This window comes from Argiope bruennichi, chromosome 4 (assembly GCF_947563725.1).
Source record: "Argiope bruennichi chromosome 4, qqArgBrue1.1, whole genome shotgun sequence".
NCBI lineage: Eukaryota > Metazoa > Arthropoda > Arachnida > Araneae > Araneidae > Argiope > Argiope bruennichi.
In genome coordinates this window covers 1,275,374-1,295,151 of record NC_079154.1, presented here as the reverse complement: position 1 = coordinate 1,295,151, position 19,778 = coordinate 1,275,374, and the positions used below count along the sequence as shown (strand labels likewise).

The window sequence follows — 19,778 nt, the reverse complement described above, 5'->3', positions numbered from 1 at the left end:
GAGAGAGAGAGAAAGAAAAAGTAAAAATATAAAAACAAAAAAGTAACAAAAAAAATTGTAAATCTAAATAAAGAAGGAAAGTTCTTAAAACATATGAGAAGCAAGGAGGGGGAACAGAAATCGCATGCGAAGCGAATGCGCAAACTGCCGAACTTCAAAGAACGTCGTGGAAATAAACTGTGAAACAATATTAAAAATGCAGATAGAATGTGAAACTTGGAAACAACAAACGCATTAGTTTTCTCATTAGAGGATGAAATCACTGCGGATTATAAAAGAGATTTCTGCATTTTCTGCAGACATATTGAACATCTAAGTGAAATTTTCAGGTTCTGCCATGTTTCACATTCTGTTTCCATTTTTAACCCTTAATTGGGGAGGTGCGGTCTACGAGACCACATTTTATTTTCATACAAATGAAATTTTCTACTGAATGTATTAGTATAAAAAACTGCCAATATATTTTGCAGATATTTTTCTTGATATATAGCTATGTTTTAGAAATTTTTCAAAATATATTATCATTCAAAAAAGTAAATTCGTTGGAACATACATTTTCTTCTCAAATTACATGTTACGATAAATAATATTCTTGAAAAAACAGATTTCTTTTTTTTTTAATTATATTTATTTTTATAGTATATGAAGGTATGTAGAAGACAATATAATGTAAAATTCATTAATTATATGAAAAATAAACAAATTGACAATGGATAAAATTGGCCCTTTTTTTATCGGCTTATGTGACTTTCATAACACGGTTTTCTAGGGTATTTTAAACATAAAGGGTTAAGAACTAATATAAAAATCCACATATAAATTTTGTATATATATCTCTTGGTATATTAATATATTTTATAAATTTTTCAAAATACATCATCACTAGAAAAATTAATTATGTTTGAACATACATATCAAAATCAGTTGAATGCGAACTTTCATCGAAAAACTCTTCTGTACAATTATCCTTATGACTAAAATCACTTTCTGCTTCATTTAAAAGTGTCCGGAGCATTGCTTCATAATAGGATCAGTAAATTGGATGATATTTAGGGGCCCAAGTTTTAGCGCCATCCGCTAAGCCTTGTTTATCACTGGGACATTAATAGGGAGTGCGGTTTTAGAGACCGCGCTAAAATAAATAATTGAATTATTTTAAAAAGCATCCGCTGAAATCGGTTGAAAAAGTGCACGTGTATTGATCACAAAATAGGATCCATAGGATACAGGGTCAATCCATTCAATTGAGCTAAAAATAGAATAGGGGTGACCGAAAATCTATCGCTAGCGGTCTCACAGGCCGCACGTCCCCAGTTAAGGGCTACTATTGTTATTGTAATATTTGGATAAAATTTACTTTTCGAAATTATACGAACGTATTCGAATGATCTCTCTTCCATCATTTACATCAGTGCTAAGAGGACTCATTTGTAGTTCTCGTGTACGGTTTCAATAGAGAATTTTTATAAGCCTTTAAAACATGAAAATTTCATCTAATATGGAATTAAAAGTATTAAGTTGAAACTTAAAGAAAATCTTTTACTGTTTTTTTTACAGAAAAATTAATTCGTATATACGAATTAGACAAAATTTTGCGTGCCTGCATTTGTATTGTGTATTGGCACTGATTGAGTAAAAGGGCTGTTGCAGTGGAGGGGGAACACGAACCCATAACCATCTGTGTAAAGTTATGGTGAGTCGCTCAAATAGTTTCTACAAACAGACCAATTTATGCAAAATTAAAAATATAGTCATATTCTTCAATAATTAAATCTTCAGGGTAATTAATAATTACTACAATGACAGTTTGAAAATGTACGTACATAACGGATGGAAACATTTCGACGAAGTCTCATGCACAGGGATTTTAATAAAATTAGATATGTCGCTTCAATGTTATGCCTCCAAAATTAAATAAATAAATAAATAGATAAAAAAAATTTAATGAAAACTTTTGAATCTTCTCCATAAATATGATCATTTTATTTGAGCACCAATCATTAACATAGCTCTTGCATTCATTTCTATAAACTTAAAAGTAATTGCAGCCTTTTGAATGATTCCTGCACTGCATATGACAAATTTATTATAAAATTAAATGTCACAAAATGCTAACGATAATCAATAATCATGCATACACAACATTAAGATACTAATTTTCTGTTTTTCTTAGAATATGCCTCAAAATATAATGTTCTTTTTTATTTAACTACAATTTATCTATTCTCGAAGTTTATATCTGTATACTATGTTCTTAATTTGCCTGCGAACATGAGATGCGAATGCATGCAGATTCCTGTTGTTACTTCCTCCCTTTCGAACAATTAACGTATGATTGTCATTGGGAAAAGCAAGTCTTTGGAAACTCCACACCAACAACTCTTAAAGACCGACCTGCGATTTATTGGGGCTTACTCTAAAACTCAGTTTGATTGGGAACTGAAATGGAACATCAGCTGGCATATGAGGAAGGAATCCGAGGACTTCCATTCCTACTAAATGACCTGTTGATATGAATGCTCCAATAACATTTAGCACAAGTTTCTGCACAATTAATCTCGTTCCATGACAAAGAGCTGTAGGATCTAGATTTCTCAAAAGCATTATAAGCATATAACTCTTTAGCTGTCATTTAAGTACTATATCAGATAACTATCTGAGAAAGTTGAAAAAAATTCTGTTTTATGATTAATTCTTTCATTTGATTCAATAACGGTGTCAACGGATTTTTATAATTTCAGTTTTAAACGACAACTCTTTTTAGCAACTAAAGATTCATGATTATAAATCCACCATCTGTTGAAAAAAGAACTGCTTTGTCACAAAACCATTTATTATTGTCGATGTTGAAAATATTTTATCTTGAATATCTTCAATTGTTTAATAATGTTGTCAATGTTTATGAAATATAAGAACCCTTCATTATCGGTTGCGATTCCATCATCGAGATAATGTAACTTCCGACCAAAATGCTGGGCGGGAACTCCAAATGTAAGGTGGACCCTCGAGCTCATTTTTAATCCAAATTTTTGAACATTTTTCTAATGTGAGACGACTTTACAGTTGCATTCATTTCGCCTGTTTCAGTGCCTTGTGGGATCACAGCGGAATCTACCGAAAATCGCCAGATTAGACCAGAATGGCATCACTTATGTACTTGTTATTCTGAAATTATTTTCCACCGTTGCATCAAGATTTTTCACTGCAAACTTCTATGACGTTGTGCATTCAATCCACATAATCATTTCTTTTTTTTTTTTTACTTCTTAAACAATTTTGCTTCATCTTGGTGAGATCCAGAAGAAAGTGCTGCGAGGGCAATCAGGTATCCATTATGTAACGCTTGCTAGCAAAATATTAATCAGGAATATCAGGACCTGGAGCATCCAAGAAGAAAATAATATCAGTTTTTGTAAACACAACATGCACCATTTTTTCAAAGACAATTCTTTGATTTTCAATCACATTAGATTCATTTGTTTCAATATATGAAGTGAGTTGATAAATGTTACAATACTCTCTCTTATCGTATCTTCAAGTGCAAGCAACACTTTATTAAATACTTCATCACTGAAATCTATACGGTCCCTCTATGTAAATTCCGTAGCTCTGAGGGATTTGACGTACAACACGTTTGAAGAATAATCGATCAGTTTGAAGAACAGTAGATCTCGAAACATTCGTACTGAATACGCCCCTCAGGGGCTCAACCACTATAGGTGAGTACGGGTGTCCCAATCCCGAGGTTCCCAGGGATCTTTACTCCATTTATGTTTACTCTCCCCTCCGCCTTCTGCTGTCTGCTTGATTCTTCCATCCCTCGACGGCAAGCGAGGGAGCTCTCCATGAGAAGCTGCCGCCGCTGTGTTTGCTTCTTGCTTCTCAGGGACAGCCAAAACCCCACGTGTTGGCCGTGCGTGGCGACCCATTAGAAAGACGGGTGGTGCACTGTGGTCCCCGGTGCATCAATCGGCTAGTAGCTAGTCACCTTAGTGGCTAGTCTGCTTGGGATCAAGCAAAGGGGTTACTCCTTGGGCTTGGCGTTAAGGGTGGTCACTGTCCCCGGGGGTAACTCTGAGCGTATAGGTTCCGGCTAGCACTATGGTAAGCGCCGAGGCTGGGAATGGCCAGAGCCGGTGGCTGCCTTTCCTTGTTGGGCTCCGTGGTGGGCGGTGCCGTCGGACCTGAAAATTCAACAATGTCATATGGGCTCCTCCAAGAAATCTCCCTTCAGTGGGCATCACTCTGATTATAAATCCTTCACTCACCATTTTGATTACTTTTTTGTTATCAAACGAGTATCCGATAAAAACGATACATTTAACTCTGTCTCGCCTTTTTTGGTCCAAAAGGCAATATCGGCGACAGTTGGCGAAGTTGCATCAATCCGCAAAATACGTTCATGTGATTTGCTGGTTGAAGTATGCTCTAAAAAGCAGGCCCAGCAAATCATTAAACTAAAAGCTTTGGCCACAATACCAGTTACAGTTTGTTCACATGCATCTCTAAACTATTCGAAAGGGGTAATAACATGCGGAGAATTATTTAATGTACCTATAGAAGAAATAACGAAAGAACTAAAGTCGCAGGGAGTGACACATGTACGCCAGATAACAATTAGGCGGGATGGACAACTCCTCCCAACAAAACACTTTATTCTAACATTCCATAGCCATCAGTTACCTGAATATATATGTGCTCGCTATATAAAACTACCTGTACGCCCGTATATCCCCAATCCATTGAGGTGTTTTCAATGCCAGTGTTTTGGGCATTCGAAAACTAACTGCCGTGGGACCATCACTTGTGCCCGCTGCGCAGAAAAAGGCTACGATTGTCAGCAGTGCACTGCACCAGAAAAGTGTACCAACTTCAATGGCAACCACACATCATATTCTCGTTTATGCGAACGCTGGCAACTGGAAAAAATTAATAGTTGCAACTAAAATAAAAGAAAATATTTCATACCCGGAAGACAGACGGAAAGTTCTGGCCCAGTCTCCTAAACCCAGTCTTAGCTATGCATCTGCAGTCCAAAAGTCCTTTTGTGAAAACTGTTCCTGCCCAAATTTCTCAAAACACACTTCCCTTAAAAAACCTCCTGAAAAAGCATCTGATTCAGAAACTGAAAATTCAACTACCAGTGCTCCTGAGCCTCTCAAATCAAAAACGTCCAAACAAAAACCGAAACCTAATAAATCTCGGAAGCTAAAACTTTCTAAACGTGGCCTATCTAAAAAAGACCTTTCTCCAAAAATAAAAAAATCCCTTTTCACAAATTCAGTCGCTCTTGGTCTTGCTAATCGAGGCATAGTCCACAAGGACTTAACCTCAATTTTTGGTGGCACGTCCAAAAGCCCTGAGCTCATATCACTTCATCCATCAGAAGAAGAGGATGACGATTTAAAAATGAGTTGCGATATCTCGCAACCCCTTAACACTATTCCAAATTTTTCTGCAACAAGAACTTCTTAATGGGTACCTTCTTATCATGGAATTGTCGCGGCCTCCGGTCCAAACTTTCTGACATCAAGTCCATTTTTAACAAATTTCATCCTGTTTGCATTGGTGTTCAAGAAACCTTTTTGACACCAAGCATTCCCATTAAATTGCGTGATTATAATTGTATTCGGAAAGATGCAGGCACTGGCTCTCACAGTTCTGGTGGTGTCTGTATCTTTACATCAAATTTATTTCCGAACACATCTCTCACTTTGAATACAGCTCTACAGGCTGTGGCTGTACAAGTTCATGTACGAACATTGGTCACAGTCTGTTGTATTTACTTGCCACCTCACGATGTCATTCTTCAACAAGATCTTGATGATTTAGTGGACCAGCTCCCTAAACCTTTTATCATTCTCGGAGATTTCAACGGACATAGTACTTTGTGGGGTTCGGATAGTACAAACTCTAGCGGACGGCAGATCGAACAGTTTATAACTAATAACTGTATCTGTCTGCTCAATAATGAAGAGGAGACGTACTTCCACGAACCTACACGTAGCTTCCATACAATTGATCTGGCCATATGTTCTCCTGAACTTCTTCCATTGCTGACCTTTGCAGTGAACAGAGATCTTTATAATAGTGATCATTTCCCTATTATTGTCTCCCATGCTGATAGAGGTAGTGTGACTCATTGTCCTCCACGTTTCCTAATCCAGTGGGCGGACTGGGATGCTTTCATGCGATTGGCAAATGTTACAGAGACTATGGTCAATACTTGCGACATCACGGAAGCAGTGCAAAATGTCGTTGATAACATAATAAGTGCCGAAAATGCCACCATTCCGAAGACTTCCCCACGTCAAAGAAAATTTCGTAGACCATGGTGGAATGAAGCTTGTCGCGACAGCTATAAAAACCAAAAAAGACTTTGGGATATTTTTAGAAGGTACCCGACAACAGAAAACCTTGTTGCTTTTAAGCGTGCCAAAGCCCTTGCTCGTCGAATTCGTCGCCGTAGTCAGAGGGAATCTTGGATTAAGTTTGTATCATCTATCACATCCTCCACTATCAGTAAACATTTGTGGAAAAAAGTTAAGGCTGCTAATGGAATATACAGTGAAACCAACATTCCTATTTTAAATATAGGAAATGTGGCGCACTCAGCCCCATTAGATGTTGCCACTATTCTCGGCCAAGCATTCGCACAAGTGTTCGCAACGGATTCTTACAGCTCTTCATTTCTGGCAATTAAGAATCGCGCGGAACGGTTGCCTCTGCGCTTTAATGACCGATGCACTTTTCCATATAACTGTGAATTCCGGATGTTTGAACTGGAAATGGCCTTATCTAAAGCCCATGATACAAGCCCTGGGCCAGATGAGATCACATATAATATGCTCCGCCACTTGAATGCAACTTCCCTTTCAAATCTGTTACTATTATTTAACAGAATATGGACTGAACAGAAGTATCCCTCACAATGGCGCGAAGCTATTGTGATCCCAATATTAAAACCTGGTAAGGAAGCATCCAACCCTCTGAACTACCGACCAATTGCTCTGACAAACTGTCTCTGCAAAACCTTTGAGAGAATGGTCAATGCACGTCTCATACACGAATTGGAGAAACAAGGATGCATCTCCCCATTGCAGAGTGGTTTCCGTAGAGGTAGGTCAACTTTTGACAACCTCGTACTATTGGAAACTCAAATACGCAACGCATTAGTCAGGAGGAAACACCTAGTTTCCATATTCTTCGATATCGAGAAGGCCTATGACCGTGCTTGGCGCTTTGGCATACTCTCAACACTTTTTAACTTTGGTTTTAGGGGAAACCTGCCCATATTTTTACAGAACTTCTTATGAAATCGGACTTTTAGAGTTCGTGTTGTAAATGTTTATTCAACTCATTTTAATCAAGCTGAGGGAGTTCCACAGGGGAGTGTCCTCAGTGTCACACTTTTTATCATCCACCTTAGTCACATTTTAACCCATTCACCTTCATCTGTTCAGGGATCACTTTATGTCGATGATCTGCAGATCTCATGCGAAGGCAGTAATATGAATTTAATCGAACGACAATTGCAATATGCCATTAATAAAGTTATAGATTGGTGCGATAACAATGGGCATACTATCTTTCCGGAGAAGAGCAGATGCGTTCATTTCTGCAGGAAAAGAAACATTCATCAGGATCCAAGTATTTGCATTAAAAATACCCCTATTCCTGTTGTGAATGAAATTCGGTTTTTGGGAGTGATTCTTAATCGGAAGCTCACCTTCCTTCCGCATGTCTTACACCTACGGAAGAAGTGTGAAAAATCATTGAATATTTTAAAAGTTCTGTCTAAAACATCATGGGGAGCTGATCGAACCTCCCTACTCCGTATTTATCAAGCAGTCATCCTTTCTCGCATTGATTATGGCTGCATGGTGTATGGCTCGGCACGCTCTACAGTTTTGAGGCGACTGAATGCTATTCACCATACTGCTCTAAGAATCTGTTCCGGAGCGTTTCGCACCTCTCCAGTAGAAAGCCTGTATGTTATTTGCCATCAACTTCCTCTTCATTTAAGGCGCTTGAAGTTATCTATTTCATATTATTACCCTACAAAATCTGTTCCCAATCACCCCATTTGTCAAATGAACCTTCCAGTTAGCCTTCGTAGACTATATGATGCCCGTCCTTCTCACATTCTTCCATTCAGTGAGAGAGCAAAATTGCTCTTTCGTGATTCGGGTCTTTCAAATGTCACCATCATGACAATTGATTCCTTTTGCTTTCCCCCTTGGAATGTCCCATACTTCTTCTTTCTGAATCCATTTGCAGGATTCGACTGCTACTGCTTCTACTGCTTCTATTGTTTGCCAGCAGATTTTTCTTTATCATCACTGTCAGTAATCTTCTTTCACACCAATCTTTACAGATGGCTCCAGATCAGATGGGCATGTTGGCTGCGGCCTCATAATTCCAGCTGATACTCTGAGCTATCGCCTACACAATTATTCCTCTGTATTCACAGCTAAGTTGGTGGCGATTTTCTGTGCTCTTCGCGAAATCTTGCCTCTTTCTGAGCGTAATTTTATAATTTATACTGACAGTCTGAGTGCTTTAGAAACACTCTCTCATTATTACTATCAGATGCACCCAATTGCCATTCAAATTTTGTGTACATTACGACTCCTAGAAAATAGGGGTTTCAAAATTATTTTTTGTTGGATCCCAGGGCATGCAGGTATTTCCGGAAATAAAAGGGCAGACTTTGAAGCCAAATCTGCAAAATTATTTCTATCGCAATCGCTTCCATATTGTGATGCTAAGCGGTCTCTTGTATGTCAAATCTTTTCTAAATGGCAGATGGCATGGGATCTGCAGATCAATAATAAATTACATTTCATCAAACCCACAATTGGTTTATGGCCCATTCTTCCACAACGCGAGACTGATGTCAAGTTGACTCGCCTCCGTATAGGACACACTCGTTATACTCACCGCCATCTCCTTTTTGGTGAGAGAGCGCCAACGTGTTCCAAATGTCGTACTGAACTTAGCTTTCAACATATTTTGATCGAATGCCCTGAATTTAATGTTCATCGTCGTCACTTCTTCCACTCGTCACTTAACATGCAAGACTTGGTGGGTGAAACATACCATCCAAATATTTTTAAATTTTTAAAATCTATTCGGTTTTTTACTTGTATCTGACATTTTTATCATTCAACTGTCTATTACTGAGCTTTTAACAGTACTAGTTCATTTTCCTCTTTTGGAGTAATTTTGTTGTCTTTACTCAATGTTAAATTTGAATTTGGACAATTTTTTTTAATAAAAAATAATTCATTAATTTTTATCAGAACTTTCTATTTTAAATTTTAGAAAAATATCTTGTATTATGGGATGAAACCAAAAACCATACGCTTGGCGCAGTATGGCCAAGAATGGCTCTTGCGCCAATAAAACCGCACAACAACAACATCGTACTGAATACGCTGTCTCTGTTTTATCCGATGATTCCCGCCCAGCGTGAATCATCTTCTAGTGAACTCTTCAGTTAGCAAGTCTGTTTGAAAGTTTGACCAACCATTTCATTAAAAGTTTTCAAATCAAAAAGATGTTGCACTCGGCATCTCAATAAAACCTTGGGATTTGTGAATGACTTGGTGATAATGGCATGAAAGCAACCCAAAGGGCCTCTCGATTGAATTCCTGGATGCTCAGGTATAATTTGTCCAGATTTCTCCAGAAATTCATTTCTTGTTCTTTTTGTTTCTGTGGGATGACAGGGAAACCCAATATCCTCCAATCTTCTTCATTATCGCAAAAATATTATCCTATTCTCTATGTTTGAATTTCGTCTTGTTGAGCATCATTACTTATTAAATGAAATAGAGTTGTGTCAGGATAGAGTTGTTTATATATTTGCAAACATATCTGATAGATTTAACAGAACTAAGATATTCAACACGAATAGGTGCATTGATTGTCTACAACATCAGATCCATTCATTTTCTTTTTGGATTCATGACATCCATCATCAGGTTCCCTGCTACGATACATAAGACAGGCATCGTGGCCTGTCTAGGTTTCTTTGAAACAATTTCCTGTGCATTTTTCATTCTGCATACTCCCACATCCTACAGATTCTCACGTGGTTCTTTAATAATGCCTTATAATACTTGATCAATTTTAGCAATTGGCAATTCAGAACTATTAAAATTATTTATTGCATGAACATGAATTTTATTTTTCATTCACAGCATTATTGAGTATTCTTTAGAAATGGAAAACAAATAAATGACATCGATCTTACCAGGCCGTTCTCGCCGCGCACTCAGGAAACAGTATTTGTAGCTATTTGAACAAATTATCACTCCATCTTTGCCAAGTGTGCAACGTTTCGTAACATTTTACATTCGCAAATCACTTACATTCGATAAAATCGTCCCCGCTTCCTAATCATAGAGCAGTTAATTGATTGAACCGAGTGTCACCTGATTTATGGTCAGAGATTTGTGCGTAGGCAAGCTGCAAATCGGGGGGGGGGGGTTAATTCCTGGAAATATGAGCCTCACTTTAAGCTATGAATTATTTATAAGACATTAATAACCGTTCGTTGGTGTTTAATAAAGGATACGGAAAATGTACGGTGGACACTGCTGAATGGGGAAGCATAATGACTTGAAGATAAATATCATGTGTAAATTCGACGTTCATTTGAGGATGAAGTCGATATATTTATTATTTTAATTGAAAAATCGAGATGAAAGTTTTGGTCTTTTATACTATCTGCTACTTTTAAAACTTCTTTCTAACTAGAAATTTAATAAAATCTAATATTTTATATTATTAAATCCATAAAAAATGGAACGTAACAATCTTTCAAATTATTTTTTAAATCAATTAGTAAAAATATTTTCCATTCCACGCAGAGATACAATTTTACCGCAGCAATTCCTGGAAAGCAAGCTTCTACCTGCGTCTCTTAAACTTTGAGCTCACTTTCAATAACCATGTTTCTAAATAATGCATTGACCTTTTTCTATACGCAGCATCAATTTTATATATATATATATATACAGTTCTTGACGCAGTTCTTACTTTCTACGCAGTTTCTTGAAAGGGTCAATTCTTATTTAATCCTCTGTCTTCCAGTTTCGCCCAACGCGTCTTCAGTACTAATGGGCAGATTTCTGCTTCAAAAGAGGAGTTCTGGCAATAAAGTCAGTTATCACCACGGTTGCTCTCGCTTTATCGCTGGCAACTTTTATTTGAAACAGAAACTGACCCACCAGTATAGAACATACACGACTCTATTAGACTGGGTTAGAATAAAAAAAAATTAAAAAACAAATAAACTTAAAATTAAAAAAGAAAGAATAAATTGAAAAATTTCTCATTGCCTTATTTATATTTGTGCTCAAAATGTTTGTTTCTCACAACAGTACTGAAGTATTGTGGTAGAACAGAATGATGATTTTGCCCATGTATTGAAATATAAACAACCTCTTAGTCTTTGAATCATACCGAGTATCTTAAAATTTACTTCGATAATAGTTTGAAATATTCCAAAAATCCATCTCAGTGAAGCAATGCCAATCCCTGAGTAATGTATCCAAAATACATGACTTTTGTTGGTGGAAGTCTTTTTTTTCATCAAAAGTTGAAGAAGGATTTCATATTAAAATATACTTTTAGAAAAGCAGAATCAAAACATGTTCACCAACAAAATGTTGACGCTAATTTTTCCTAGCTTTTGTTTTTATATTTTTGGAGCTTTTCCTGTCAACTTCTCATTTCAGTCGATGTTGAATATGAATCGAAGGAAGGATATACTTTTCTCTGTCATTGACTATCAGCCGGGTGTTTGCTTCCCATTTGCAGAGCTTCGAGATGCTTTTGGGCTTACTTCAATCAGGAATTCATTTATGTTTTCCTATTCGAACATTTCGCTACAACAATTAAAGGTACAAGAAAAGAAAAGCAAAATTCTACAGCTAGATTCAAATGATTATGGTGCTGGTCATTTAACTTCTGAGAATGAAACTGAAAAATGGTATTATGTGTAAGGGGGCACCAACTCGTCCACCCTTCTACTAGGTGCAATTCGATGACACATTTGTGAAAAAGAGTTTGAAATAAACTCATCTTACTAGATTCATCACATGCAGTTCAGAAATCACTAAATTCTTATTTGATAAATATTTTGAGCTGTCATTAATGTTTAAATGACGGATTAGAAAAAAAAAAAAAAAGCATTTCAGTTTCAAAACAGAAAGTGATTTCAAACTGAAGAAGAATTCTACGGCATGCACGCTAAAACAACTTTTAAAAAAGCGAGTTAAATCATTATTATTACTGTTTATAGTTCTACTTCTTTTTTAAATTTGTAAAAATCTCCCATTAATATAATCTGAAAATAACGTATGTGTAAGACGAATTGAATTTGTTTGGTTTAAAATTCAAGACTATAAACAATAATTTTTTTACAAATTTCCGAGTTGTTTTCTTTAGTTATATGCAGGAGTTTCTTTAGTTTTACTCTACGTCCACAGCGGTCATAACTTTGATTCTCTCCCGCACTTCATTGCCATTCAAGCTTTTTGATAAAAAAAAAAATTCTTAATTTATCAATTTTTTTCTTATTATCTTTTTAATCTCTTAGTTTATTGATCCTTTATGTAATACCCATTAAATTTGTCAAATGTTACGAGCGAATTATTCTGGGCTTATTTTCATTTAAAATTCGTCTTTTTTTTTTCTTGTTGCATTTTTATAAGTTTTTCTTAATCCCAGTTTTTGGGCAAGTTGTTCTTAAAGCAATTTCGAATGAGTTGAATTTTTGCATTATTTGCTTACAAAAGCATGATTTGTTTTCATAGATCTAAGATAATTCTGTAAGCATGCACAGATTTATATGATTGGTGGATGCTCATGATAAAATAAATAAATAAATAAAGGAAAAATTTTCAATATTCAGACGAGAAATAAGACTTTTTTGCTTGTTAGACTGCCATAGAGCACAATAAATTAAACTGAATGGAATTTCAGTTTAAATTCAAAACAATTTTGCATAGACCTCAGGAAAATTATTTTTTTAACCTTTATTGCATGATATATCTTATTATTAGATGATATATCTTTTCTACAAAGTTATTTAAATAACAGTTTTGATTTAAATATGAAAATTATTTATTTACATAAACTATGCATTTGAAATATAATAACTATGTCTCTTCTCTATCGATAACTAATTCCATATATTTTCCATGTCAATATTCTAACTATATCTAAACTTCTAACGGGGTTTCGGAAGGATTTCTTAGTAGATAAAATTAACGGAATGCCTTTCTTAGTTATGGAATTTCCACCCACTTTTTGATGTTGTAGCGCTGTGTAGTAATACACGCGTTTGTACTTCCCACGATCATACAGAATTTATTCATGGATTGATCTATCATTGCATTTAAATTTTTATTCCATGTAATAGGTTGGCGCAGCTGCAGGGGTGCAAGGAGTGTCCCAGGGTGCCAGTCATAGGATGCTCTCTCCATGGTGATAAACATTCTTGTGATTATGCCCGTTTTTATAGTTAAATGTGAAGAGGAACGAAACCCCGCCATATACAATTTTGGGTGGAGTTGAAAATATCTTAACCGTTTTGGTCTGCGTCATTAACTGATTTTGGTGTCTTGCAACTGAGATAAGTTCTTTCTGTTATGTTAAAATGATTGATAGATTGGTGACTAATTCCCTAATAATGCTCAGCATGAATGAAAATCTGTTATGGAATCAAGAACACTTCATATTTTATTTAAATTTATTTAAATTTTTTGTAGTAAAAGTTAAGAGCTGAGGTTTGTAATTTTTTATATTATATTCAAACCAATTTTAGTAATGAACTTTGATTTGGATGTTCGTGAACGTGATGAACAAAGAAAATCATGACGGAAGAAAAAATGTTAATACTACTATATAACCAGGTGTCCCATAAATTTGTAAATACTTTAAAAATTCATAAAAATTGAAGGACTGGGTATATTTGAATGCGGTTTGCAAAACTATTATTCTCATGAAGGTTTTTTTTTTTTTATACAGAAAAAAATAATTCAAAAATTTGTCAATAGAGGGCGCTGCACACAAGCAAATCAGTGGAAATATGCAAATTAAAGTCTTATGAAAGGCAGAGTGAGCGATTGCAACATCATTTCTAAAGGTTTGCGTAAGGTTTGTATTAAGATGTTGACACTGGTGGATAAAGCACTATTGGTAAAGTTGTTTTATGTCAGCAGCGAATCGGCGGCTGAAGCCTTTCGAAAGTTTAGGACCCAGAAAAGATTGAAGAAACGTTCAGGTCCGATCACTCCTGCTGGACTTGTTTCCCTAGTACGCCGTTTCGAAGAAACTGGAAGTTTGTGTCATCGGCCAAGCAGTGGTGCACCTCGTTTAACAACAGTCCTTACCCCCGATGTCTCTTCGCAAATGGACACGCTAAGGGAACAGTCTACAAGTGCAGTCAGTAGCGCACGAGAAGTGGCACGAATAACTGGTATACCAAAGACTTCGGTGTACCGTAGCCTTCATGGTGTATTGCAATTGTACCCATACAAATTGCACTCGCTACATTAGCTCTTACCAAATCATACAGCTAAGAGATTGGAATTCTCAAATTGGGCTTTGGCGAAAATTGAAGATGATCCGCGATGGCTGCTGAAAATATTGTGGACAGATGAGGCTCATTTTGCTTTGCATGGAGCAGTTAATACCCATCACTGTAGAATATGGGCACATGAGAATCCACATGCTTACACTGAGAAGCCCCTGCATTCACCACCTGTTACTGTTTGGTGTGGTTTCACTGCATCCATTATTGTAGTCCTTTTTTTCTTTGAAAAGCCCTGTAAAAAAGCAGGATGGAAGACATGTTCAGTTAATGGAACAAGTTACTTGGAAATGTTACAGAAGGAAGTGATACCTTCCTTATTGGAACACGATGTTCTTGACACAGTGACATTCATGCAAGACGGGGCACCTCCTCACATCGACACCGAAGTGAAGGCATTTTTGAGAAGAACTTTTACTGAAGAACGGATAATCAGCCGTCACTTTACACATGAATGGCCCCCACGCTCACCAGATTTAACACCCCTTGATTTTTGGCTATGGGGTTACCTTAAGTCTCGGGTGTACCGCTATAGGCCAACTTCGTTAGTGCAGCTAAAGGAAGCCATTCGCCACGAAATCTCATGCATTCATCCGGATATGCTGTATGATGCAGTTACCAGTGTTGTCTCCCGCTTCCAAACTGTTATTTGTGGTGATGGCGGACACATAGAACAAGTACTGTAGTACTGGTGTGATACGCATGTAAACAATTGCTTGAATGCAAATAAAAGTATTTTTCCCGTAGAATTGTATGTTTTGCTTGTGTTTAGCGTCCTCTATCGACAAATTTTTGAACTATTTCTTTCTTTTTTTTTTGTATGAAAAAAAATCCCCCTTCATGAGAATAACAGTTTCGCAAACCGCATTAAAATATACTCATTCCTTTAATTTTTATGAATATTTAAAGTATTTACAAATTTATGGGACACCCGGTATTTATATTTAAAATGTACTACAAATTTTTTTTAATTATTTTTTTAACCGTTTTTTAAATAATATAACGCTTTTTACAATCCCTTTTTGTTTAGTTAATCTGTGACAATCATACTCGAGATATTGTTAAGAGAATTGTTATATAATTGTTAACAGTCTCTGTCACGCCGAAGATATGATTTAGTAATTAAGAAAATGCTTGATGCTTAACGTGCTTTATTGAATTTGTTCATTCAATTCATAAGCACGGAAGTTATTTAGCCTATTTTCACTTTTCTACAATTCATTCTAACCAATTGAAAATTCAAGTTTCAAAAATTAATTCCGTGGAAACCTACCTCACCATTCAGCTTCTACCAGAGAGCAACTGCAAATCTGCTCGTTGCAATGTCGACATCTTTCTGAATCATAAAAGAGTTCTAATGAAGTTTTCATATAAGCTGTCCCATATGTCTGACGTTAAAAGCAGGAAATAAAAAAAAAATCTTGTTTCACATATGCAGGTTCAAAAGTTATGCATTGCAAATATTCATATTTCCTGAAATAATAATAGTCTTCACTTGGAATTTTAATATAAAACTTCTCCACGCATTATCATTCACTCAGTAAGCTTCGTATAGTTTGTTTGCAAACTCTACGTATTATAAGCAAAGGATGTGCAAAAAATTTTGGAATAAAAAAAAGCTTCTAAATCTTTTTATTAATAGAGAGCTGTTTTAATAAAACTGCATGCACAGTAAGCAAAATCCAATGATGAAGTTTGCAAGTCATTATCAGCTTTTCAATGGAATAAAATGAGCTCCATTTCCCCCCGCCTTAATCTATTCCTGGCCGGTCCCTTACGCCATCATGTTCGACATTTCAATGTAAAATGGGAGTTCAAGTATATTTTTTTCGTAGCTGAAACTCAAGAGCAATATGTCCGGCCTTTTATAGAAATTCAAAAAAGTGGGTTATTTCGATAGTGTCCGAACGTATTTAGTTACACAGAGTAAGTTATCGCTTTCTTAGTAGAGATGGTTCACTGAGCTCTCTGATTTTCTTTAACAAACGAGAACCAATGAAATGCTTTATTCCCTTTAATCGTCCCAAAATTCCAAAGTATGTTGAAATATTTCTTAAAATTATTTAAAGTTTTTTCACTTTTTTTTATTATTTAAAAATTGTAGTCTCGAAGAGGCTTTTTCAAAAAGATGCTTTTGGATGGTATACTATTAAATCGATACTAGCCTAGGGTCTCTACTTCCAACATAAATCTTTTGTTTTCTAAAATACAAAACAAAAAAATTGCTTACAAGAAGTAGGTCAAAGTTTTCTGTCTATCTTTGCGAGGACATAAAGGCATATCAGTGTCGCAGAGGGGGAAAAAATTGCTACAATTAAGAACTGTAGGAGAAGCTGCTTTCATTTTCATTTAGAGTATTTTGATTATAACTTCAAAAAGGACATATGAATTTGAATTTCTTCAAAAATTTCTACTGTTATGAAAGGCAATTACATGATGTAAGAAAAAAAATTTCCATTGCCGTGGGTGCGAGCATAAATTGATTTCATAGTAATCAACTGAATTAAATAAAAACAAACATGAGAATGATTAGAATATTAAAATTCTAAAGAAAGCACAACAGTAATCTCCAAGCTTTTAATTCATACTCAAGAATTAAATGAAGACAAAATGGTATCACATCTATCAAAATCAATAATTAGCAACAGCATTCGGCAACTGATCAAAAGTTTCCGTTCTGAGATTAAGAAAATGAGTGCTCGTTCTAAAAGTGACATGGTAATTCATTTTTGCGGCTGATGTTTGATCAAAAGATTGCCTTTGCGTGATGTCAGATCAAGAAAGCCTGACACAAGGATGAAACAACGTAAGGATTCATGAATTCTGGATCAATGGCCCGGCTGTAGCAGTTGGAAATTATGTCATCAAAGAGTGTTTCGATATCCAGCTCGTTCTTCAAGTATTGCGAAACGTGTAGCCTTAGACATTGAACATCAACTTGTACTTGTTGCAGACCGAACCGGCTGAATGTTCTTTGGCGTGCATATTCCAGGAGAGATTTCAAGGTCATTTTCATGATGCAATGCAAGATGTAATAGTTGGAAAATTCCGCTGCTTCTGAAACAGCGGATGGCTTCGGAAATAGTTTATGAATGCGGATCATTATTCTGTCGTCAGCAGAGCTGCTTACGGGCGAACTCGTTCGCGACAAAGAACTACGGTATGTTGATTTCCCGCTCTCACTGCCCCTGTCACAGGCTGCTGATGTTGTGAATTCAACAAGAGTTTCAGTTTCTTTGACCGTAGCGTAAAAGTCTTCCAAGGCTCTTCTAACAACCGCACTCACTTTCCAAGGCTCTCTTGTCATCGACCAGTTTTTGCTCTCCATACTATGCCTAAACATACTTGACATACGGCTCTGCCTAACTTCGATATAGTGACTGATTATTTTCTCTGCAGTCTTTTTATATTTGTTAACAATGTCGGACGCCGATGTTAATGTTATATTCTCAGTAGAGGAGTGAAGTCGTACATCCACGAAGTTTAAAAAGTTATGTACTTGTTTCTGATGTAATTGTAGCACATATTTTGCAAACAACATACACATCTTCAGAGAAATATCATCGCTCATTCTCGATGTGTAAATGTTTCTTAGAATGTCGTCGTTCATGTCTAGGAGAAACGGAACAAATACTCTTTCTCTGGCAAGAGATTTGCAAAATTTTTTTCGAAAATACACATTTCTGCTGAACTTATGTTCCGGACTTATAAAATAACACAGCGAGTGCAGAGAGTTTGCTAAAATTTCGCGGACTGTTGTATCCATCAGAGCGAGCAAATCATCGGATGTGTGCTCACTGCTCAGTTTTTCTTTCAGGCTGCGCAAACATGACCGGAAATCTTGCTTCATTCTGTGAAGGTGGTAATCACATCTGTCAATGCATATATCTAAGATGACGTCAGCACTTTTCTCAAATGTTGCAATTTTCGGCACATGAATGTTACATTCGTAAATTTTACGGTAAAGATGGTCCATACAGTTAGCTAGGCATTCGTCATTCATATTGCTGAATTGGTTTTTGAAAGCAGCTCTTGCTAGAAGAAAGAGTTGTTGAGTGTTGTCCTCCACGAAATCCGTTAGAATTGAACTCCAGTGAAGTGTGGTGGGCTTTGCTGAAAAGACTCCTTGAACGATTTCAACAATTTTTGATAACGTATCGATATAAGTGCAACTGTAGTCAGAACATCTGTCGATTTCGGCGTTCGTCGCACAACCATCTCCACCGATACTACAAAAACAGTTTGTTCTTATTTTTTGAATTACACAAGTGAGATTATTCCTCGAAATAAATAAGAAATCCTGCAAAACTTCATTTTCTGCTTTCCCCAAATCTAATATCAAGTTCATGATTTCTATAATTTCTTCTTTGCTATAAACACAGCAATCTAACTTATCCCTTAACTTTTCTTGAATGTAGAACGCGATATCCAAGCTCTCTTTAATAATTCCTTTAAGAGATGTCAGATTTTTGTGTTGCTCCAGCAAGTGTTTGGCTTTCAAATAGTGCTTAGCGGCTGCGGCAAAACCACCCTGCTCTATGTATTCCTTCAGGTTTGGAATAAGGTCCACCAGTATGGCAAGTCTCTCATTACTTTCTTTGGATTTAATCAATCTTAGTTTTTTGTTTTTAGTGGGCTGCAAGCTTTGCACGATCCGCGAACTCAAATTCCCGATGGAATTCATTTCGGATTCCAAGGAATTTACGTCCTTTTCCATTCTTTCGAAATCGTTTTTTATCTTAGATATGACTTCTGATGCAATAAGGAATTTGGTGTAGTTATCGTACAGCATATTTTGAATTCCACCAGCGATGCTTCTAATTTCCATGTCCAGATGATTCTTTTTGGACACTATTTGTTGAAGGTTGCAATCTTCGGTGATCCTCAGCATGCAGAGATCAGGGTTGAATTCTTCTCGGTCCATGTCGTAAGGGTCGAAATTATCTGTGGCGAAGTATTGATGTGAAATCATTATAAAGAAATGAACGTATACGAAATTTTACTGGTAAAGAAAAAACATAAAATTCTTTATTTCATAAAATACTATATTTTTTTCATGATATAACGGATATAGTTTATCAAAAGGCGAAATACATTGCGTTCTATAGTTTGTCTCGTTTCTAGCTGCCTTTGATGACCAGATGATTGCCCCTTCTATTAATAGTAT

The 19,778-nt window shown here is 36.2% G+C and overlaps 1 protein-coding gene across 1 annotated transcript; it reads right to left on the bottom strand.

Annotated features, from left to right (window-relative positions):
• Positions 1-17,381: 17,381 nt before the first annotated feature.
• LOC129965618 (vacuolar protein sorting-associated protein 51 homolog) lies at positions 17,382-19,535 on the bottom strand. Its single transcript, XM_056079670.1, has one exon. The coding sequence runs from the start codon at positions 19,533-19,535 to the stop codon at positions 17,382-17,384; it is 2,154 nt and encodes a 717-aa protein (XP_055935645.1).
• Positions 19,536-19,778: the final 243 nt, after the last annotated feature.